The sequence below is a fragment of the Anabrus simplex genome, chromosome 7 (genome assembly GCF_040414725.1).
Source record: "Anabrus simplex isolate iqAnaSimp1 chromosome 7, ASM4041472v1, whole genome shotgun sequence".
Lineage (NCBI taxonomy): Eukaryota > Metazoa > Arthropoda > Insecta > Orthoptera > Tettigoniidae > Anabrus > Anabrus simplex.
In genome coordinates, this window is record NC_090271.1 from 173,320,203 (window position 1) to 173,343,595 (window position 23,393).

At 39.3% G+C, this 23,393-nt stretch overlaps 1 protein-coding gene across 1 annotated transcript in view; it reads right to left on the minus strand.

Annotated features, from left to right (window-relative positions):
- Dnaaf6 (Dynein axonemal assembly factor 6) overlaps positions 1–23,393 on the minus strand; it is a 70,241-nt gene that overhangs the window by 42,403 nt on the left and 4,445 nt on the right. The window contains exon 2 of the mRNA XM_067150807.1: positions 10,560–10,698. Coding sequence (XP_067006908.1) covers positions 10,560–10,665 — 106 coding nt within the window. The 5' untranslated portion in view covers positions 10,666–10,698. The remainder of the gene's footprint in view (positions 1–10,559; positions 10,699–23,393) is intronic.

The following is a 23,393-nucleotide window of genomic DNA, read 5'->3' on the forward strand; positions in this document are numbered from 1 at the left end:
CGTCTTCCCTACTATATACTGGACTCTGTTCCCCTATTCTCACGTTCCAATCTCCAAATAGCAGCACGTCCTCTTCTTCTGCAAACTTCTCCCTTATCATACTGATCTCCACCAATAGCTCTTCACAAAGATGCTTATTTGTGTATACGGAACTACAAGGATGGCAATACACGAACGCTAGGATTATTCTCTTCATCCTTCCCTCTACCCATCCCATATTAAATCTCATCCATATAACTTCCTGCATATCTGTCTCGATATTTATGCTAGTTCACTAATATCTTCTTTAATTAGTACTAGCATTCCTCCTGGGGTGCGTCCTTTATTCCTCTCCATTCTTCTATATTTATATTTAATCACAAACCCCTTCCATGAAATCTCTTTCTCTCCTTCCAACCACGTCTCCAAGAGTGCCACAACACTGAAACTTTCCACTACTTCTCTAACCTTTTTATGTCCTGTTTTGTTTCCTATCCCCTCTATATTCACACATCCTATTTTCCAATATAGTTATCAATCCTCCCTCCCTTCTAAATTGCCTCCCTTATTCTTACTCCTTGTAGCTCTCACCCTCTCATTTCTTGTTTCGATACCTCCTTTTCTTAACATTATTTGCCGTTCCATGCCTTCCGTATCCTCCCCCCCCTTGCACACTTTACCCCACAAGTCCTTTAGGCTCCTACTTCTTCCTCTGTTCATAACATCTCTTCTCATGTTCTTTCTTACTCTCTAAACCACTACACACTGCACCCGCCGGTTCTTGCTGCTCACCCTCACTCGCCCCTTCGCTGCTCTGTTCTTTTGTATCCATATTGCGTTGCCCACTTCCACATGGGTTGATCTCCACTCCTTCCTCCACTTCACCCCTAGTTGTTTCTGCTTCTTGCTTTCCATCTTGCACTGCCACCACTCCTCCCTCGGAGCTGACGTGTTCGTCCATCTCTTTCAGCTTTGCCACCGGGTGCTCCATAACCCATCTCCCATTCGTCACCACTAGTCTCTGACCTCTTATGCGGGCTTTTAGCCCTTGATGCCTCGTTCTCCAAAGATGCCTATTCAGAATCTTCATGTTCTCCACACCTTCTTTTCCAATGTCCCTCCTCACCCATACTTTCGACCCTGCAAGTTACTGCCGTTTCTTAGCACCATTTCTGCCATTAGGGTAGAGAATACTGTACCCTAATTGGTCTCCGTCCTTTTGCTTTGCCCACTCTCTCCACATCGTCTATGTCCACTTTACTGAAATTTATCTTCATCCTATCCCGTATGACCTCTACTACCTTATAGATTAAATCAATCTTTCCTTCTTTCACACCTTCTTCCACACCATATATAAATATGGCTTTCTTCTTTCTCTCATGCCTGTACCTCTCTGCTTCCTTCTTCATCATCATCACCTCTTCTTTCAGATGTTTCACCTTCCCTCTTAATAACTCTATCTCTTTCTCATTGTTGCACGCTCTCTTGTTCGATTCCTCCGTCTTCGTTTCTAACCATTTCTTCATGTTCCCTATCTCCTTTCTCTGTTCTTCCATCATGTCCTTTATTTCTTCCACCTTATCCCATTGACAATTTTCTTGAATTACTTCCTTCACTGCCACCTTCAGTGCTGCCATATCTTCCATGCTGAATTTGCCACTGGTATTTGGGTCTGGGTTTAATTTCACCCCCCAATGACCAGAAGAACAGCTAACACTGCTGCTACCAGCACCGCTTCACCCCATTTTATCTCCTCTTTTCCTTTTACCAGTGCATTCTTGGCCTCCTTCTTCTGCTTCAACTGCCACCTCCCAATCGCGGCCCGGTACTGCTCGATACCAATCATATTAACGGCACGCACTGTTACAAAGCGACCTCGCTCCTCGCTTGCTCAAGCCAGACCGTGATAAAACTGTAATACAACTGACAGTGCTATGAAAACTTAACTTTCGTACTAAGATGTTGTATTCAGTATGTTCCTCTCAAGTTCACCAATATGTAAACCCATACAATTTAGCTAATAACATCTTAGCCATATATAGTGCGTATAATATATGTGCAATACTATATAAAGCTTATATTGACAGAAATATGGTTCATGAAAGATCATATGCATCCCACGCGTTAGTTATTTATAAAATAAAACTACCTTGTTTTTCGCAAGAAGTGAGGTTACGGATGAATGATCAGGAAACATACAAAATGTAAGTAAGACTTGATATTTTAAAAAGGTCCTATCAAATTATAATTTAGACATATTACCATCATCAAAATATCACTGAAAGAGCAATTAAATATGAGAAATACATTCACTTACCGCCTAAAATGTAAGCCATGAGTCCAACAATATTCCAGAATGCACTGTGGTTGATTAATTGACCACAATAACAAAATGGTGCTGCTCTCTCTTGCAAATCATAGACACCAAGGTTTGGCTATGTTTTCGACCACAAACCGTTCCGGGAGAAAGCATTCTAGCGTATGGTTGATTATCCAACAAAAATGAAAGAAATATGAGACCTAATACAATGTGGTTAAATTACTAACCACAAACGTATAAAGGGTTTTAAATGCCAGTCAGCCAAGGTATACCCGTAATCTATTGATCTCATACGATGAGTTTCCGAAAACAGCGATAGAAGTCGAGCTCTTATTTCCGAACATCTCTTAATTATATACTCATTTCTCTTTTCTGTAGACAATCATTCATCCACGCTAACTATTTTATTCTAACTAGCATCGATAGGTGTTCTTGTTCAACATCAGCAACAATTTTCTTCGGCAGTACCATAGGTTCGTAAACATTGTCTTAAACTCCAACTGTGGGAGTTTGAAACTGAACCATTTTTGCATTCTCTCTGACTGTGACTTGCTCTCTGAACATCTAGGAGCATTGTTGGGATATGTTGTATCATCCATTATATAGATTCTTTGAAATAAAATGGTAGCACATAGTTGACTGGAAGCAACACCTCCTAGATATATAAGGCCTCACAACTGTTCTGGGAATATACCGTGACGTCAAAATCGGGAGGCAAGCTTGAACCTTTTCAGTAATAACACAGCAATGAGTTTGGCCATGTAACGCTGAAATTAGAAGAGTTTTAATTCGTTTAATGGTGCCAATTGTTAATACCGTTGTACGTAATGGTACTGATGTGTTGCGTACTCAACTTTAAGGAGAATTCCGGCAGTGATAACGAAGTGCATGCATTAAGTTTACGAAAGACGAGGTTATGCGGCAGATATGTTTACGTGCAATTCCAAGACAAGACTACAGATTTACTAATAACTCAATGGTGAGTAACTATTATTATTACATTCTCACACAATCATAATGAGTATAGGCCTTTGACGTATTTAACTACACGCAACAGCTGGTGATATGTAGGCATATTTACTCTTTAATGATATAAGGTTATGTTAGATCACAATCATGGGATACATTATTTCAACGGTATTATTATTATTATTATTATTATTATTATTATTATTATTATTATTATTATTATTATTATTATTATTACCGTATTATTATTATTATTATTATTATTATTATTATTATTATTATTATTATTATTATTATTATTATTATTATTATTATACGCATTAAAACATACCACCTACAGGAGCTGCTGGTGTAGGCCGATTCACTCTGTAAATGCACGAATTTCGCTCACGGTGATACATTATTTTACAGGTATGCCACAGATATTTCAAAGTCGGTGATATTTTATGGGAAGTAACTGGTACTGATCCTGCCAGAATGTGACTATAAATATGATGGGCAGTTGGAAAAGATATAAGCCACTGCTGTCTCTGACAATCATGGTCTTGGAAGAGGAGTAGTTAAAAGAACCAGGCAAAAATGTAGAATAGAAAGGAGCAATAAACAGAGCCATTGAAGATAGTACATATCTCATACACAGAATTTCAACACAGCTGAAAAGTACAATAAACACGTTGTTACCTGATGGTTGTTGTACTGTGATGAAGGGAATGTAAGTAATTTTTCTGTACGTCGATACATCAAGGCAACCATACTGCATGGCATATGTAATCATCTTATAAGACATGGCCTTTATTCTAAACGGGTTTTATTAAAGTAAAAATATTTCTAATGTATATGTGGACAAAATTACTAATATAAATGCGGTATATTCTTTAGTTACAAAACATCATAGCTGCATCACAAGGAATGAGTGTAACAATGTGTAGAAAGATTCAATAAATAAGTTAATTCTAGTCCTAGTTGGTGAATTGGACACCGAGGATGATATCCCCACAGTTAATTTAATAGCCATAGTTAAAACATTTCTTAGTTCATAAAGGAGTATGTGCATGATTTTCTTGTTATTTGTTCAACCTTCTGTCTGATATCTCCTCATGTTTACAAATTTATGGCCGACCCCGTGGTGAGGGGATATAATGCCTGCCTCTTACCCGGAGGCCCCGGTTCGATTCCAGGCCAAGTCAGGGATTTTTACCTAGATCTGAGGGCTGGTTTGAGGTCCACTCAGCCTGCGTGTTTACATTTGCGAGCTATCTGACGGTGAGATAGCGGCCCAGGTCTAGAAAGCCAAGAATAACGGCTGAAAGGATTCGTCATGCGGAACCCAAGACACCTCGTAATCTGCAGGCCTTCGGGCTGAGCAGGATCAAGGCCAAGCCCTTCAGGGCTGTTGCGCCGTGCGATTTTTACAAATTTATGAGAGAGTAGCAATTTAATGTTGCCACAATATGTCAATACTTTTAAAAGAGTAGGCTCCAGTCCGAATGGTAGTCCAATATTAGGTTAGAAACTTACATACTTTCTGGAATACATAAAGGTTTCGAACAGAATTACAAATTAGTAACATCGATGGTAGGTGAAATTCTCATTAAACCATACATGAACTTCAAGAGAGGAAACATTGTAGGCTCATGTGCAAATACTGCCAGTGATGCTACATCAGCTTAGATGTTAGGCCTATGCTAATATTATACGTGCTAGTTTTCTTTTAAGATCACGTAATCATCATCATCATCATCTGTTTACCCTCCAGGTTCGGTTTTTCCCTCGGACTGAGCGAGGGATCCCACCTCTACCGCCTCAAGGGCAGTGTCCAGGAGCGTGGGACTCTTGGTCGAGGGATACAACTGGGGAGAATGACCAGTACCTCGCCCAGGCGGCCTCACCTGCTATGCTGAACAGGGGCCTTGTGGAGGGATGGGAAGATTGGAAGGGATAGGCAAGGAAGATGGAAGGAAGCGGCCGTGGCCTTAAGTTAGGTACCATCCCGGCATTCGCCTGGAGGAGAAGTGGGAAACCACGGAAAACCACTTCCAGGATGGCTGAGGTGGGAATCGAACCCACCTCTACTCAGTTGACCTCCCGAGGCTGAGTGGACCCCGTTCCAGCCCTCGTACCACTTTTCAAATTTCGTGGCAGAGCCGGCAGCTAATCACGCTAACCACTACACCACAGAGGTGGACAGATCACGTAATACCTATTTAAATTGAAATATGTTTGTAACATTCTGTTGTGATGTTAGCAATTCGGCCTAAGTGAGTTAACATTGCAAAATGCTGTCGTGTTTTACAACTGTCTGCTGTTTATCTTTAATGGCAGAGTCACTAAAATACGGTAATAACGACAGTATAATTCAATATCCTTCAAATTTGAAACGCTATTTGTTAGTAAATAAATTATTCCGTTGGCAAAAAATATTAAATTCATGTCTGTGTTTAACTATGTTCCGCGTTTCTCTGCATTGCCATCGCCTCCGTAGCGTGACGTCACTACGCTGTTGTTAGGCCTTATTATCTAGGAGGTGTTGCTGGAAGTGATCCCCCTTTTCATTTTTAATCTATTCACTACATTTGTTGGTACCGAAATACTCGATTGAATGAACCGACGTACTTTGAATCTTTGACTCAAAATAAAGGAACATTCAGGTTATATTGTACTTCGGCAACTTCGTAAACATACATCTGCAGACTACGGCCTGATAAAGGGAAGTACCTCGCTCGCTTTAGCAATGCTACTTACTCCACTTAGAATTTCAATTTTATTTGGTCCATTTTTAGTTATGCACATATCGTTAGTTAAGCACATATCGTTCAAGAGATATTTATTGCCACCAGAAACGATAACATTCATTGCTCCGCTTTCATTCACTAACAAAATGTCAGAAACTTCATTAGATAGATAACATAACTTGAAACGGAAATGCACTACGGAAAGGGCAAATGCTACACGATTTATTAATGCTATTAACAGCTTCAGTGACACTACACCGTTGAACGAATATCAATATTACCGAAAGAGACTACAAGAGACATTAGACAAACTTATTAGCATAGATGACGTAATACACGACTTTCTTTCGGATCAAGAGTTTGAACCTGATATCGAAAAATGTGAGGAGTATATTGACACGGCCAAACGAGCCATGCAGCGCGCTACACACGGCATTAACGAAAGTACAGCTATTTTAACATCTTCTCTCAGTATTAATGCCCCCAACACAGTACCCTCTGCAATCACACATTCAATAAAACTGCCCACTATCAAACTTGAGCCTTTTAACGGTAACATCGAAACATGGTCTTGCTCTTGGGAACAGTTCCAATCATCAATCATCTGTAGACAAGAACCAGACAGTATATACAACTGATAAACGTGTTTTCTTGAGAGGTCATCTGGAAGGAGTAGCTAAACGTCTCATTGATGGTATCGCCGTCACTGCAGAAAATTATGAAGAAACCAAACGAAATTTGCAGTATAGATATGGTGATAAAAATAGAATTATACAGACATGCTTAGATTACCTAGATAATCTCAAACCCATTCGATCTATCTCTCCTAATTCCTTAACCCGCGAGTGGTCGCTAGCCAAAATGTAACGCGAGTGGTCGCGCGTGAGACTTTCTCTCACATTAAAATAAATGTGACATTTTTTACAGTTTTGTGAGGCGTAAAAATGAAATAAAGAAAATGAAATGGCGCATGGCTTTTAGCGCCGGGAGTGTCCGAGGACAAGTTCGGCTCGCCAGGTGCAGGTTTTTTGATTTGACTCTCATAGACGACCTGCGCATTGTGATGAGTTTGAAATGATGATGAAGACGACACATACACTCAGCCCCCATGCTAGTGAAATTAACCAATTATGGTTAAAATTCCCGACCCTGCCGGGAATCGACCCCGGGACCCCTGTGACTAAAGGCCAGCACGCTAAGCATTTAGCCATGGAGCCTGACATAAATATGAAATGATTAGCTGTTTATTAAAGACACAAATTGCTACTTAAAATAACATATGCAATGTACATAAAAATAATTTTCGTTCTGGAGTTGTAAAAGAAATAAAATCTCACACATGCATTATATCTAGTAAAATTTACGTAAAAAGCAAGGTTTCTGAACACAATAGCATTTTCAAAAACAATAAGTGCTCATAATACAAATACTAACGCTTACAACAGGAGTAAGTTTTCCGCTCAACTTCAAAATAACACCAACGCCATTGGTCGCGCGATGAGAGAAACTCTCACACGGCGCGCACGGATATATAGGAACCTTTGTTCTGACTAGGGGAGGGGGTGCTTACCCTTCAAAAGTGAATCGCTCTACTCACGACAGTTATAAACTCAGCTAGAAGAGGGAACAGTCACCTCACTTTCATCATTGTGAAGTAATATCACAGTAAAAAATAATGTGAGAGAAAATCTCATATAGCGACCACTCGCGGGTTAAATTATAAATGTATATGGAATGCAATCGTCGCATACAAGCTCTGAGGGCTCTGAGAGAGAATGTAGAAAACTACGGACGAATTATTGCACCCAAAATGTGTATTCTGCTCATCCGACTACTCCACCAAACATCATTTCACTTACACACAACCATAAACTACGACAGACGAAACTGCTATCTGCACAATAGAGACCTTATCGCACTCATGAACATATACAAGCTTCCTATGTCGAAATGGGCTAGTAACTCTGAATCTCTACAGGACTCATGGAAGGCTGTGAATATAGTGCCTCATGTAAGAACAAAGTTCTTGGCATTGATTGGAATACCGAGCCTGATGCCTTCTCTCTCATCGCTGGTGATATCTTGATTCACTATTTAGAAAACCTAGTACCAAACGCCTACTATTTCGACTTATTTCAAAATTCTACGACCCACTCGGATTGTTCTCACCAGTCTTAATAATTGGCAAATTACTATTCCAAGATACTTGATACAGAGGTATTGGATGGCTAGAAACACTTCCTTTCGATATTGGTGCAAAATGGTTGTTATGGTGCTCCAATATCCACCATATTTCAGGTATTTCTCTTCCACGATGGATAGGAGCTGAAAATTCACGATTTGAGACCTCTGCGTTACATGTTTTCTGTGATGTATCGGAATGAGCATATGGAGGTGTTATATACCTGCGTACGGAATTTAACAATGACACGACAGTGCGACTAGTATGCAGCAAAGCTAGAGTAGCACCGGTAAAGAAGATCACTTTATCTCATCTAGAACTGCCTGCAGCGATGGTGGGAGCGAGAATTTTACAATATTTCTCTAAGGCCACAAATAATGATATTACAAAGGCAACAATGTGGACTGACTCCACTGTTACACTTGGGTGGATTCACAGCGAACCTCATCGTTGGAAAACATTCGTCTGCAATTGCGTTACCGAGATCATCTCGTACACTTCACCACCAGAGTGGGTGCACTGCCCAGGACTTAATAATCCGGAAGATCATTTATCAAGAGGAATTCGAGCCCAAGACCTACGTTCGACTGAAACAGGGTGGTATGGTCCTACCTGGCTTCGAGCTTCACCACAACACTGGCCTCAAGATTCCATATCTGAGCACAATACACTCCTAGAATTTAGAATGACTACTCATCAAACACTTGCCGTTACCATTCAAATTCCCCTTCTTGATATTTCCAAGTACAGTTCCTACTTCAAACTACTCCGATTAATAGGATGGATTTTTTGTTTCATGAATAACATACGTAACAGAGAAATACGTTACGGGAACTGGCGGCTTCTGAAATGGAAACCAGTCGACATTATCTAATTTATACGGCCCAACAAGAAAGCTTTCCTGAGGAGTATAAAGCTTTACGGGAGCATTTACCACTCTCGAAGATCTCTAAAATTAAACGTTTCCAACAATTTCTGCAAGACAATATGATCCGCCTAAGAGGTCGACCTCAGTTCACTGAAACATCGTTTAATGAGAGACACCCACTCTTTCTTGATTGCAATCATCACTTCTCACATTTATTGATCAGAAAAATTCATATTAAACTGCATCACTTGGGACTTCGGTAACAATTCAGGATCGTTCGAGCACGACAAACCATCAAGAAAGTTCTTCGAATGAGTTTACTATGCAAGCTCGCGAATAACCCTCACGGGCAAGCTCCTGAAGCTCCATTACCAGGGAACCGCGTTAAGTGCGCAACTCCATTTCAAGTCACAGGTTTAGATTTCACTTGCCCGCTGTATACAAAGCAAGGCGACACTGTACGAAAAGTGTATGTCTTATTACGCACTTTTGCCACTACTCGAGCTGTTCACCTGGAACTTACTTCCGACATGACTGTAGACAAATTCTTACTCGCCTTTCAACGCTTCACCAGTCGTAGAGGAATTCCACACACAGTAAATTATATTCAGATAACGCTACTACCTTCCATGCAGCCAGTAAGGAACTCAAAGATGTAACTACTATCATTCAACAAAACGAAACTTCCCAATACGTTGCAACCAATGGAAGTAACTGGAAATTCATTGCTCCACGTACTGCTTGGTGGGAAGGATGGTGGGAGCGTATGATCGGCACAGTTAAGCGGTGTGTTAGAAAGGTCTTAGGACTCAGACAAGTAGACCATGAAACACTTAACACAATTCTGGTCAGTGTGAAGGCCTCAATAAATTCACGTCCATTACTCCAGGATGAAGGCCCCACCACTTTAACGCCTGCTCACTTCCTAAACATCGGAAGACGATTGAATTATATCCCTACTGGATCTGAACCACTTCTGCACAAAGACTTGAAACGACAATTCAGACTTTAGCAAAAGGCAGCAAACGATCTTATGAAAAGATGGACCAAAGAATATCTCTTGGAACTGAGAAACTATCGTCATATCCGGCAGACACATGGAAGATAAGTTCCCTTACGAGTGGGAGATGTAGTTCTTCCACAAAATGACTCACGCCGCCGTCATATGTGGGAGAAATCACTCATCGAAGAGTTACGACAAGGACGAGACGGCCACATCAGGACGCTGATACTCCGCACGACTGATGGACTACAGATCACACGTCCAGCGCAGCTGGTCATCCCACTGGAGGTCGACCAGAGTGGGGAGGATGTGGGAGTTTGAAATGGATCCATTTTTGCATTCTTTCTGACTGTGACTTGTGCTCTCTGAACGTCTACGAGCATTGTTAAGATATGTTGTTGTGTCATCCAGGATACAGATTCTTTGAAATAATATGGTAGCACATAGTTGACTGCAAGTGATTCCCCCTTTTCATTTTAATCTATTCACTACACCAACAAACTCACCTAATCTTGCCGAACTTGTTTCAGGTAGATCATCATCGCTGTCAGGCGTCTCGGGAGGTTTCAGTATATCAGCCAAGCGTCTTATATCTGAGATACTGAACTCCATTGGTGTCCTAACAACCTTTTAACCTGTTAAAACCTGAAACAAAGTGAACAAATTTATATGTCGCATAAATATAAGTGGACTACAGCTACTTTTTGAACAGAAACCTTCAGATTTACTATTATATCTGGAACTTCCTGAGGGACAGAAGGAACACGGAATATTAAAATATTACAGGCCGCGTTGCACACTGAGAAAGCTTCACATTGCCTATCTCATAGGTCTTGACACAAATAGTTGTGCCTAGTGTGGTAATTATTGTTGTAAAATGAAGTACAACTGGGCAAGCATCCTGCCACTAACCAGAAGGAAAGTGGAGTAAGTTCGACACGAAGAGCGTGAAAATGAAACACGCCCTAGGCCTCGCAACTCAGCTGGACTGAAGAGGTTTTCAACAATTTTCGAGGAGACACTCGAGTTGGTTCCCAAATTGTTGAAGGGTCAGTACAGGAATGGTTCCCCAGTAAACTTATTTTCCTCCCCACTTTCAACAGACTGAGGATTGTCTATTGCTTCTTCAGTAGCTATGATTACATTTGTTATTATAGGTACAGTATCAAAATTAAATTCCTAAACTTCCTCGAGGACATCTGTTAATTGGAATATATTGGGGTGTGGAGCGTAAAACTGCCCACTGAACTTGACATATACAGTATATATATGTGTGTATATAAGAATGAAATAACATAAATATCATCATCGAGTGTAAAAATGCATTGTAGAAATTTTAAGAAATACTTACTATTATATGTGTTTTAATAGGCGTATGGTGTCAGGAGTGGTAAGAAACAATTAATTATTCCAGCACACGGAATAATTTCCTTATGTGAATTAGTATGGGATAATCGAATAAGAAATAATAGCTTATTCGATTATTTAATTTTATTAGATCATTTTTCCATACAATTACTTTCTCTATTATTCATTCGAAATTCCATTCGAATGAATGAAGCAATCGAATAGCGAATGGTCTCGAAATCATCGAATGAAACGTGATCCAAAAATGTTGTCATCATCTCATCAATATAATCACAGGGAAATTAAAATTACATACCTCCATTTCCTTACAGGAAGTATGTGGATGGGAAGATCGGCCTCTGAAAAGCCGTCCAAAAATAGTACAAACTCGTGCTCCACGCGTGAGTAGGGTTGCCATACGTCCTGAAAAAGCGGGATTGTCCTGAATTTGAGCATGTGTCCCGACGTCCTGACTGAATTTTTAAAAATTCCTAAATGCCCTGAATTTTAAAAATCAGAGCAAATTATTATTTTAAAATTTTCTCAAATACTTTTAAAGGGGAATAGCCCGCCTGGTGGCTGTGATCGTTAAGGCGCTGAAGTCTAAATGGTCTGACACCGAGTTTAGCCGGTTCGCGTCCCGTTGGTCGAAAAAATGTTCACCATCAGAATGTTGGCCGGCAGGGTAGGGGAGGTGGTGGTATACAATTTCTAATCACTAGATTGCGTGCCAAAAGCCTGGATTAAATTCCAAACCTCCCCGCAGTGCTCATATGGAGTGAGGGCAGACCCCTTGGTGCTATTCGACAGGAGTGGGCGATGAGCCGGCACCGGGTTTCACCCTCTCCCTACTATCATATATCACGTCATTCATTTCATCTCATTAACTCCTCTGACGAGGTTGTCGTCAGGAAGGGCATCCGATCATAAGAGCCCGCCACGACAGTTTCATCTCACCTCATACCCGACCCCGTAGGGAAACGAGACAAGGGTTGGACAAACACACTTTTGAAGGGGAATAGAATTTTGTTGGTTGGCCATCCTGAAGCAGAATCTGTTGTCATGGTAACAGGCTTGACCATTGAACTATAGGTAATACTGGAATGCTGACTGTAGTGGTAGCTCTCGCAGAAAACTGCTTCCTGTTCCTTGGCTAGTCACGCCACCTCGTGTACGGCAAAGTTGACTAGATACAGAGCCTGGAAGTTAGCTGATGTGTTGTGTTTGATGGACTCTTTTGGTAATATCTGACCGTACGTCAAATTTGTGATACAATCAAGATGCCTATTTCTTGTGTAGCATATGGTTGCGCTAACAGGTAGCAGAAGAAACCAGTTGTGAACTCACAAAAGCTTCATTTCCAAAGGTAAGCAGTCTCAGCACTATCTAACTGCAAAGCTATAAATATGGTATTTTAAAACGATAATTACTATTTTCTTCCGGTTTGGCTCTTGTCATTAAGTATTTTATGTTTATGGAGATATCTCACATGATATTTTGGCATACCGGTACTAAATGTCGTACGTTACGTTTTATAGGTTATAGTCAGAATGATACTGTTGCAGAATTTATAACTTCAATCGCAGATTTCCGTGGAAACGTCCGGAAATATTTAAAAAGTGGGTTATGGCTGTGAGAAGGAAATGCTGGACCCGAACAAAATGGGAGATGTTCGATACATTTTCAACTTCTTTGAAATCATGTCAAAAAAAGACTAAGGAAACAACTGATAGGGAATCTGCCATCTGGGTCGGTGCCCTAAATGCAGATCAATGGTGACTGATTATTTTGTAACGTGTATATATTTTGTTTATTAAGTGTATAGGCCTAATCCAATGTGAAGTTGTATATGTATATATACACGCATACATATGCTGCCTTTGTCCTGATAATAAATATGGTTCAAAACCTGATTACAATGTATTTTCAATTAATCATCATTCGCAGATATTTCCCGTCTAAACTCACTAAGCTATAATTTTTTATGCATATGTTTCGTTTGTATGGCGTCTATTTTATTGCCTTTCTAGTGTAGGTATCGGTCCTGAAAGCCAAGAATAACCGCCGAGAGGATTCGTCGTGCTGACTCCACGACACCTAATCTGCAGGCCTTATGGCTGAGCAGCAGTCGCTTCGTAGGCCCTGGCCCTTCGAGGTTGTTTCGCCAGGGGTTTGTACCTTTTTAGTGTAGGTATACACATTTACTGTCTTGTGACCTCTTGAAGAAAAAATGTTTGAGTATAATCAGGCCTAGAATATACTTTCATTTTATCCAATATTCCAAGCCATTTTCAGTTTCAAATTGCTAATAATCCTCTGAAATACACCATAAATCAGGTGAAACCAGCAAGAGATATTCCGCCTAAATGTTTAAAATTCGCTAAGATACCTTTGTCTCATGTACGTATAGCCTACGTCAGCCATACCTCCATGCCGTAAAGCTAGTCGCCCCGGAAGCCGCATTTCGCTCCCATACCGTCAGCGGCTAACGCTATCCACTTCCGCCCGGGAGCAACGTGTTTCTTGGCCACTATTGCTAAGTTGACATTTTACACAGTGTTCGACGTAGTTTCGTCATATTAACTGTCTTCAACATTCGTCTATTTTAGTTTATTTGCGTGTTTCAGTAATATACCATTCACGGAATACAGTTACACAACGGATCTTTTGGAAAAATTGTATAATGTCAGAAAAAGAGACTTTCAAAATTCAACGATTCATGGACAAACGATTTGCCATCGGTTAAGCGTAAAAGAAATGAACATGAAGCATACTGCGATTTGTGCAAGTACGGTAAGTAAATGAAAATAATATTCTGTGGTGTAACAGAATAGGTTAGATTAGACATTTATAACATTTATTTCAATTTGCGAGAACGTGAAGTTAGTTGGGACCAATAACGTTCACTGCAGTTAATCTGAACAACCGTATTTACAATTTGGCCTATTTCTTAATAGCCCTACTTTTACTTTTATTCCCGTTAGAAATTACGGTTTCGAATCGTGGTCCTTTAGGTTAAGTTCAAAGGTTAAATTAGGTTAGCTTAAATTAGATTACATTTATAAAGGATTAGAGACATTTGCATTTTTTGCGTGTGTTTTATTATGTAATATATAATATCAATAACAATTTCGTAATGCTAATTTGCCTACCCGTACCACCTCAAGTGTACAAGTGCCGGATTAGATTAAATTATGTTAAACCTTTACTCAGCCTCGACAGTAGAAAGTTATGATTCTTTACCGAAATTATTTCGGCACTAACTTGATTATTAAAAGTGAATTGAATGCAAGAGAAACATAATTGCGTTTCTTAACAACTGAATTTATATTTTTAGTACATATGTCAACGTGTCCCATGGAAGTAATGGGGATGCCTCCAAGCATTCATTAACAGGGAAGCATAAGAAAGCTCTGTCTGCTGTTTCAAGAACACCAGTACTTCAGGGACACTTCAGTGAACAAACCAATGAAGCCAAGAATGTCGCAGCAGCTGAAGGTGCTTTTGCGTATATTCCATCAAGTATCACATGTCACACAATTCAGCCACTTGTAGCTGTAAGAAGTACAGCAAGATATTTAAAGACTCAAATATGCATTTATGTTTTCGAGTGGGAAAACAAAAACTGAAGCAATTGTAAATAAAGTTCTTGCTCCCCATACTCTAAATGATTTCCAAAATAATATAAAACATGTGAATTTTCTAAGCATAACTACAGATGCTAGCAGCAAAAGGTATCATAAAATGTTTCCGGTGATTATTCAGTATTTTGATAAGAGTGTAGGTACACAGACTAAGTTTACTGAATTTGATGAACTAGAAAATGAAACTTCTGTCACTATTTCCAATTACTTGTCGAAGACTGTAAAAACATTTGATATTTCAAGAAAGGTAGTTGCATTTGGGGACAACAACACTAATACTAACTTTGGTGCCCTAAGAAAAAGAGAAGGAAATAATGTATTCTGTCATTTGAAGAATGATTTGGAATGTGGTAACAATTTATTAGGTGTGGGATGCCCTGCCCATATTCTGGATAATACCCTACATGCTGGAACTGATATTTTGAATATTGATATAAAGACACTTGTAATGAAGTTGTTCAATCATTTTTTCATCTACACAGTTAGGGTAAATACCCTTAAAAGTTCTGTGATTTTGTTAGTGTTTCTCATCAAGATCTACTACATCATTCAAAGACAAGGTGGTTGAGCATCTTCCCTGCTGTGGAGAGAGTCCTGTCACTATTTCAACCTCTTCAATCCTATTTCCTGTCAATTGAGAATTGTCCAAAATATTTGAAATCTTTTTTTCAAAATCCTCTTGCCAAAGCCTACCTCCATTTCCTTCAATCCCTTTCTCAAACATTCCAAATATCCATTCTAAGAGCAGGAATCTACAGTTATTGAAGTTGTTTAAATATTAGAATCAGTGGCAGAAAATCTCAAGCAAAGTCATGAACAACATTTTGGTTCATTAAGCGTTCAAGAAATCTTAAACAATCTGAGTGACCACACAAAAGCAGGAAGCTCATGAATGATATGCAACGTGTGACAAATATTTGCGGAAGTGGTTGAGTTCATTCACTGACTTAACATGTTTTGAATGGATGGTTTTGGTGAATGTTCCAACATGGAAAGGGCAAATAGGAGAGACAGTTAAATTTTTAATGAAACGGGGCCACAAAATTGATGATTCTTGCATTTAACTAAGCATTGTGTTTGATAAACTTTGTAAGAAAAATTGAATAATGATGAAAATTATTTTGTATCCATGTTAGATAGTAATAAGTGGGTTAAGTTTCTCAAGAAATGTAAATTCATTGAGCAATATTCTGAATTGTTTAAATTGGCTGAGTTCTATTTCTGTTTACCTGGCCATAATGCATGTGTGGAAATAATTTTTTTCTTTAATGAATTCACAATGGCTAGGTGACAGAAACAGACTGAAAGTAGAATCTGTTAAAAAAAATATTATTGCTGCAATACAATTTGAAATTAATATCTTGTCAGGAATTTCATGATTACATTTAAAAATGATGAGTTCCTAAAAAGTGTGTCAAGTTTAGAAAAGTATATGTCATAAATATCTTTAAGCAAAGATAAATAAATGCTGTTTTTAGTTTTCATTTACTCGTGTTTTTGAGAAATGAGTAATTCCATGTGAGCTGTCCCATCTGTTACTTAAAAATCTATGTAAATAATATTGAATATTATACAATTTTGGAGTGGTCTCTAAAGTAGATATTTTACTTAAAGTATGATTTCTTACTATTTCTCTATTTGATTTTTAACATTAACATCATATAACAAGTGAGTTTTGTTAATGGATGGGATAGTTCACATGGAATTACCCAAACATACTCGCTGGAACCATAGGCACCAACTTTTGGTCTTGAACACGGGGGCAAGGATGAATAAATCAAATATTTTTCCGGGAGCAAATACCCAAAAACGGGAATGCGTCCCCGTACCACTATATGTATGGGGGCAAGTGCTCCCATGTTAGCGTCCTGTATTCCATCCTGAACCTTATGGTAACCCTACACGTGAGTCATACATTCACATGTTACTTCTTAATATATTTCATCACGAGCCCACGCGATTACGCAAAGCGTGATGCTAGTGTTGACTACTCGACTCGTCAAATTTATCTAGTCAGATATTAAAATTCGCTAGAATTTTCTCTAAATGGCAAAGTCGCTAGTAGCTATCTTTGAAATTTTGTCGCTAAATGACTTCAAAAAGACTCAGGATGGCTGGAGTTGGCAACACTGATGATGATGATGATGATGATGATGATATTTTGTGATGGTGGTTCTTTCCCCAGTCAAGAAAATCTGTAAAGGGTCAATATAAAACAATAAGGGTTGAAAACAATGAAGGAAAGGGGTGGGGGTGATTACTGTTTTAAGAGGAAGTACAAATGGGCAACCAAATTCTATTAATACTAATCACAGAAAAAATGGAAGGCGCCTGAAACTTCGAAAAATGAAGGTATCTGCATAATAAAGACAAGAGCCACGAAGGGCGTGAACATGAAAAACTCCCTTGGCTTCGGAAACCTAATATCGTCAGGGTCGAAAAGAAACAAGTTCGGTCAGGATAGATGAAAGTAAGGAGCCTGGCACAAATGAGTGGAAACAATGCCTGAATTCGGCTAAGCGACCGGTGATCTCCAAACAACGCTCGCTCGCTCACTCAATCACTCACTCATTGACTCCCTCACTTATATACTCAATAAATCAACATCAAATGTGACTGTGGCGAATAACAAACTATGCACCATATGCTCCAGTGTTCATTGTGTCCATCTTCCTACAATGAAGATGATTTTTTTCATGCAATACGGAATGCACTTGATGTTGCTAGGTTCTGGTCGGTATTAGTGTGAAGTGCTTTGATTTTAATCTGTGTTATTATTTATGTAGTTTAGTATTGCATATTGAACTGTGTAAATGATATTTCTGATACGATGATAATAATAATAATAATAATAATAATAATAATAATAATAATAATTTTTTTTTGCGAGGGAGTGTGGAAAATCTTTCATAAGACGCTTGTGAGGGTCCGCACTCAACAAGTGTGTGGAGATTCTTACCCACTAAAAACCACACTCCCTTTTCCCACGACGTTTATCTCCGCCCCGGAACCGCTCTCGCATTACTTCAGGGCGGATGTCGTGCTTAATGCATCTTGTGCTTCATCTTCCTTCTTCTGCTTTACTATCTGTCGTAATCGTCCAGGTCCTTCTTCTCTTGACGCAGAATATTTTCTACGTAGACTGCCACCTGGTCCCAAGATTCTCGACTTCGTAGCATTACTGACACGATCCCTTCTGGCGTCAATTCTCCGTGCATAACTTCTAAGCATCTTCTTTGTGGCAGCCAATGAACACACACAAAGAAAGTATGTGATACGTCATCGATATCGCCGCAGTATATGCACACCGGACTAGTTGCTAGCCCTAGCCTATGAAGAAATTTTCGGAAGTATCCATGACCTGTCAGGAACTGTGTGAGATAGTAGTTCACTTCACCATGATTTCGGCCAACCCATACGCCCAGAGAAGGTATCAGCCTTTTCGTCCATTTCCCTCTAGAATCATCTTCCCATCTTGTTTGCCATCGTTGCATTCTGCTACTAAGAGCCAAAGCCTTTGCCCTTTTCCTACCTAACTCTTCTTGTGTGAGCCAAATTTCTTGTCTTTCGAAGGCCAACAAGTCAATGGGAGCTACTGCTGCTACTACTAGAATCGCGGGTTCTGATACTGTGCGATATGCGCAAGCAATTCGTAAAGCTGCTCTCCGTTGTACAGCTGCAATTCTTCTCCGATATTTCACAATTTTTAACGATTCAGCCCAAATTTCCGAACCGTATAGCAGTATCGATTGAACAATTGACATGAGAAGCCGCCTTTTACTAGATATCGGTCCCTTGATATTTCCCATGAGTCTGCTCAGTGCAGTCATGGTTTTCGCTGCCTTATCTGTTACCCGTTGGATGTGGTCCCAATATGTAAGCTTAGTATCAAGCGTTACACCAAGATATTTTGTGCTCCTAGTTGTTTCGATGGCTATCTGTCCGATCTGCATCGGTACAACAGTATTAATCCTTTTCCTCGTCAGGAGGACAATTTCCGTTTTGTGATCTGCGAGTTCTAACTTGTGATTTATCATCCATTCTTTGACACGTCATATCACCTGATTCAATTTAAATTGAGCCAGCTCTAGGTTACGGGTTACTATCACAGCAGCCACATCATCAGCATAACCCACAAGTTTTACATCTTCTGGCATCTCCAGCCGTAATAAATCATCATACATGATGTTCCAAAGGTGTGGTCCGAGAATTGAGCCTTGCGCTGCACCAGCTGTGAGCCGTTTTCTTCTCTGACCGTCTTCCGTGTCGTATAACAATGTACGGTCTTTCAAATAGTCTCGCAGTATATACATGAGATATTCTGGTAGCTTGAAAGTTTCTTCTAGAGCTTCCAAAATATCACTCCATCTTGCCGAGTTGAAAGCATTTTTAACATCTAGAGTCACAAGAAGCGTCAGTTTCCTAGAATAATGATTACCCGTTTGAGCTCGTTCTGCTGTCTTCACCACTTCCTTCACAGCATCTAGCGTTGAGTGACCTCTGCGAAATCCATGTTGTTGGTCGGATAGGTCGCCAGCTAATCGGACTGCTGCAAGTATTCTCGGTTGTAGAAGCTTCTCTAAACCTTTCCCGGCAGTGTCCAGCATACATAGAGGTCTGTAACCCCCAGTTTTCCCTTTACTGATCAGAACCAATCTAGCTATCTTCCAACGAAAGCTAAAAATTCCCGCTTTCAAACAATGATTATACATTCTCAACAGCAGTTGAGGACATAATTCGGCTGCCACCTTTAGTACTTCTGCTGGAATACCATCTGGACCAGGGGCTTTCTTATTTCTAAGGGAATTAATTGCTGTTATCAATTCTTTAATTGTAAAAGGTGGTACATTGTCTAGTTCTTTCTCGGCCTCATCATCAATCCTCTCTGCATGATCAGGGAATAGTGTGTGTACTATTTCTTCCATGGTGCGTGGATCCATGATAGGGCTTGGTATCATCCCGAATTTCTTCATGACAATTTTATACCCTAATCCCCATGGATTTTCATCCACTTCCTTGGACATTTCCCACCACTTGTCGGCTTTACTCTTTTTAATTGTATTTCGCAGTCTTTTCTTCATAGTCTTATACTCTACTGAGAGAGCTGCGTCGTTATGTCGTGCTCTTTGTGTCCTTCGTCTGAGTCGCAGGCATTGTTTCCTCAACTCAGCAATTTCTTCATTCCACCAATATGCTGGACGCTTGCCTCTCCGTTGTTTGATTCTGGTCATAGATGCGTCGCATGCTTGCTGAAGGAGTCTCATGGTGTGTTCCACGCATTTATTAGCAATAATGCTTCTTTTGCCTCCGTGACATGTATCCGTCATACAATCCATTCCATTCTGTATTACTTCATGAAATTTTTCTCTGTCCATAGTGGCTATGTTCCATCTTTCTGACTTGGGCGTGGTAATCCTTAGATTCGGAGTCTCTTGAAGTACAAGAAAAGTGATATACTGATGATCGCTTCCAGTATATTCTTCAATTACTCGCCATTCAGTTATCCTAGACGCAATGTCTTCAGAAGCAAAGGTTACATCTGGTATGGTTCCCTGACACCCTGGTCGCCGAAAGGTTGTCACATTACCAACGTTGATAACCATTAATCCCAATCTCGCGACCATCTCCATTGTACGCCGCCCTCTAGAATCTGTTTGAGGCATGTTCCATTCAACTGCTTGAGCATTAAAATCACCAGCAACAACTAGGTTAGTGTTCATCCCTTGCAGAGTATCTTCAAGCCCATCTAGTTTTGTCTGGAAGTCAGAAATAGCCTCGTTCGGGGTAAAATAACAGCTGACAATAATAATAATAATAATAATAATAATAATAATAATAATAATAATAATAATAATAATAATAATAATAATAATAAATATATCTATCAATAAATCACCACTGATATGCAATTAGGGCAGTTGCCTGGGTGGTAGATTGACTATCAGTTTTTTACTTAGTCCTTTCTTAAATAATTTTAGAGCCCCTGTGACTTCTTTTAGTCGTCTCTTACAACCGGCAGGGAATAGCGTGGATGTTATTCCAGCGCCGTAACCCACAGGGAAAGATATTTGGTGAATGAGACCAGTGCTGTATAATAATAATAATAATAATAATAATAATAATAATAATAATAATAATAATAATAATATCGTCATCATCTTCATCAAAACAAGTTGCGGTGATCTTAAAGATATTAGAACTTATTTTTACTTTGACATAAAATTAAAGAAGGTCTGCTGCTACTTAAAAGAAATTGTCAAAAGAAATTGTCAATTTGGTAGTACTGGGGCTTGCTTTCATTATGTGGTCAAAATATGGCATTTACTTAAATAAGGAACATTATTTTACTAATATTAAAGATTAAGGAGGTACATTGGAAACAAACGGCGTATTTCTATTTTTGGAAAGAGTTGATCTATTCGCTATTTCAATCGATTATCCATCCGACACACTTAAAACCGAAAACTGTATTCATGACGTATCCGATTATTCCATGCGATGCGCCTGAATGATATTAGAAATTCATTCAATTATTTTATTCGATTATTTAAATAATCGGATGGAAGTTATTCGATTATTAAAAGTATCAGTTTATCCCATCACTAATGTGAATACAATAATTATAATTAATGGCATGATGTATTCAAATAAACCTGTACCAGAACTCTTGTACTGCAATGAACAGTTCGTAGAGAATTAGAGAGTTTTGAAACAAGTTTGGTTGGGAACTTTTCCTGCAGTAATTCACATCACTGTACTCCATATAAACGGGCAGTGAAATGGAACGTTAGAAAATCTTCTCTATATTTTTTCATTTCTATATATTTTGAAATTACCACAGTCATCCCCCCCCCCTCCCAACCCGCTCCATAGATTCGTATCTGAAAAGGATATTGAAACTTCGGCTTGAATGGTGGATGGAATATCCAACACGCAGTCCTTTCCTTTCAGCGACGCAGTTGGGATTTCGGAAAGCCAAAAGTACCTTCAACAACCTCAGTATACAGTATTAACTACTGAGATAGAACGGAGTTCCTTTAACAAAGAGTATTTATTTGAGTAGGGTAAAATAACGGGTCCTGACGCACCGTTAAGAGAGCGGGCTAGAACTTCTGATGAAGAGGACGGCGGCACAACTGCCTTCGTAATGTAACAGGCCGTACTGTAGGAAGCGCGCAAAGGCAATCTGCTGATCGATTAGGGCGAATGTTACGAGTTACATCTGTGAGTGTAATACGAAGTGATTGAAAGCTTTCTGTGAATAATAGGGGTTATTGAAAGTCATTTATTGATTTTTAAGTACGTTAAATGCCTTTTCTTCTAAATGGTCTTAATTCATCAAATCAAGATTCACATAGGTAGCTGTAATTAAAATCGTGAAACAATGTCGTTTAGGATATATTGCTCCTTGTTAAATATATTGATTGAATATTTTCCCCAACCTTGTATATCCCTCTTTTTTACTGTTCTCCACGCTGGAAAGCAATGCTAAACTAACATACTGTAAAAATACTCATTCTCAGTATTAATCAAACGGTTACTGAACATAAATATTCGTATATTACGTACATTATTGTGTAAATTTTACTCGAAACGGTGATTGTAAAAGCAAGGTCGTTGATAATTTGCCTTTTAATAAACAAACAAACTAGGCATGTACTCTCACTGGAGAAATATTAGAAAAAATAGTTTACTAATAAATCGGTTTATTATTATTAAATGGACGATTTTGAAGGAGCTCTCAAAGTAGGTATCTTATGACAGTACTAGATCAAGCGTTCATTGACTGTTGCCAATCACGTGACTGATGACGCCACAAAGCGTGGGTGATTTGAAAAGTGGGCATGGATGTGTGTGACAGCTGTCATGCTACGAGGGGGCGTGTGCTGCGCTCTGGTAGGCGATTTTAAAACTACGTCTGTAGGCTTGCCAACCTGACAGAGGGAAGGAGTGCCAACCTTACAGACCCAAATTCGATGCTAATAAGTTTGTTCGCAGAACGAATCTGTGATAGTTCGATTTGTCGTCCATATGCGCACGCGCGGTTGGCAACTAGTTTGAAACGTGACGAGCTGAGTTTCACTACGAACAGGTGTGGTTCGAGAGACCAGCTGTTTTGAACCAAAGTGTTGTGTACTCTGTGAGCTTCGGAAATTAATTAGGATTATATTCGTAACTTCAAGTTTAAAAATTGAAAACGGAAGGTCTGAAATATATATATATATATATATATATATATATATATACTTAGGCATAAATACAGAACTGAGGTTATATATTTGGTAAATTTTACTTATTTTATAGGTTACTTGAGCAACTAATCACGGCCGTGAAGTAATTCTCAGGTCA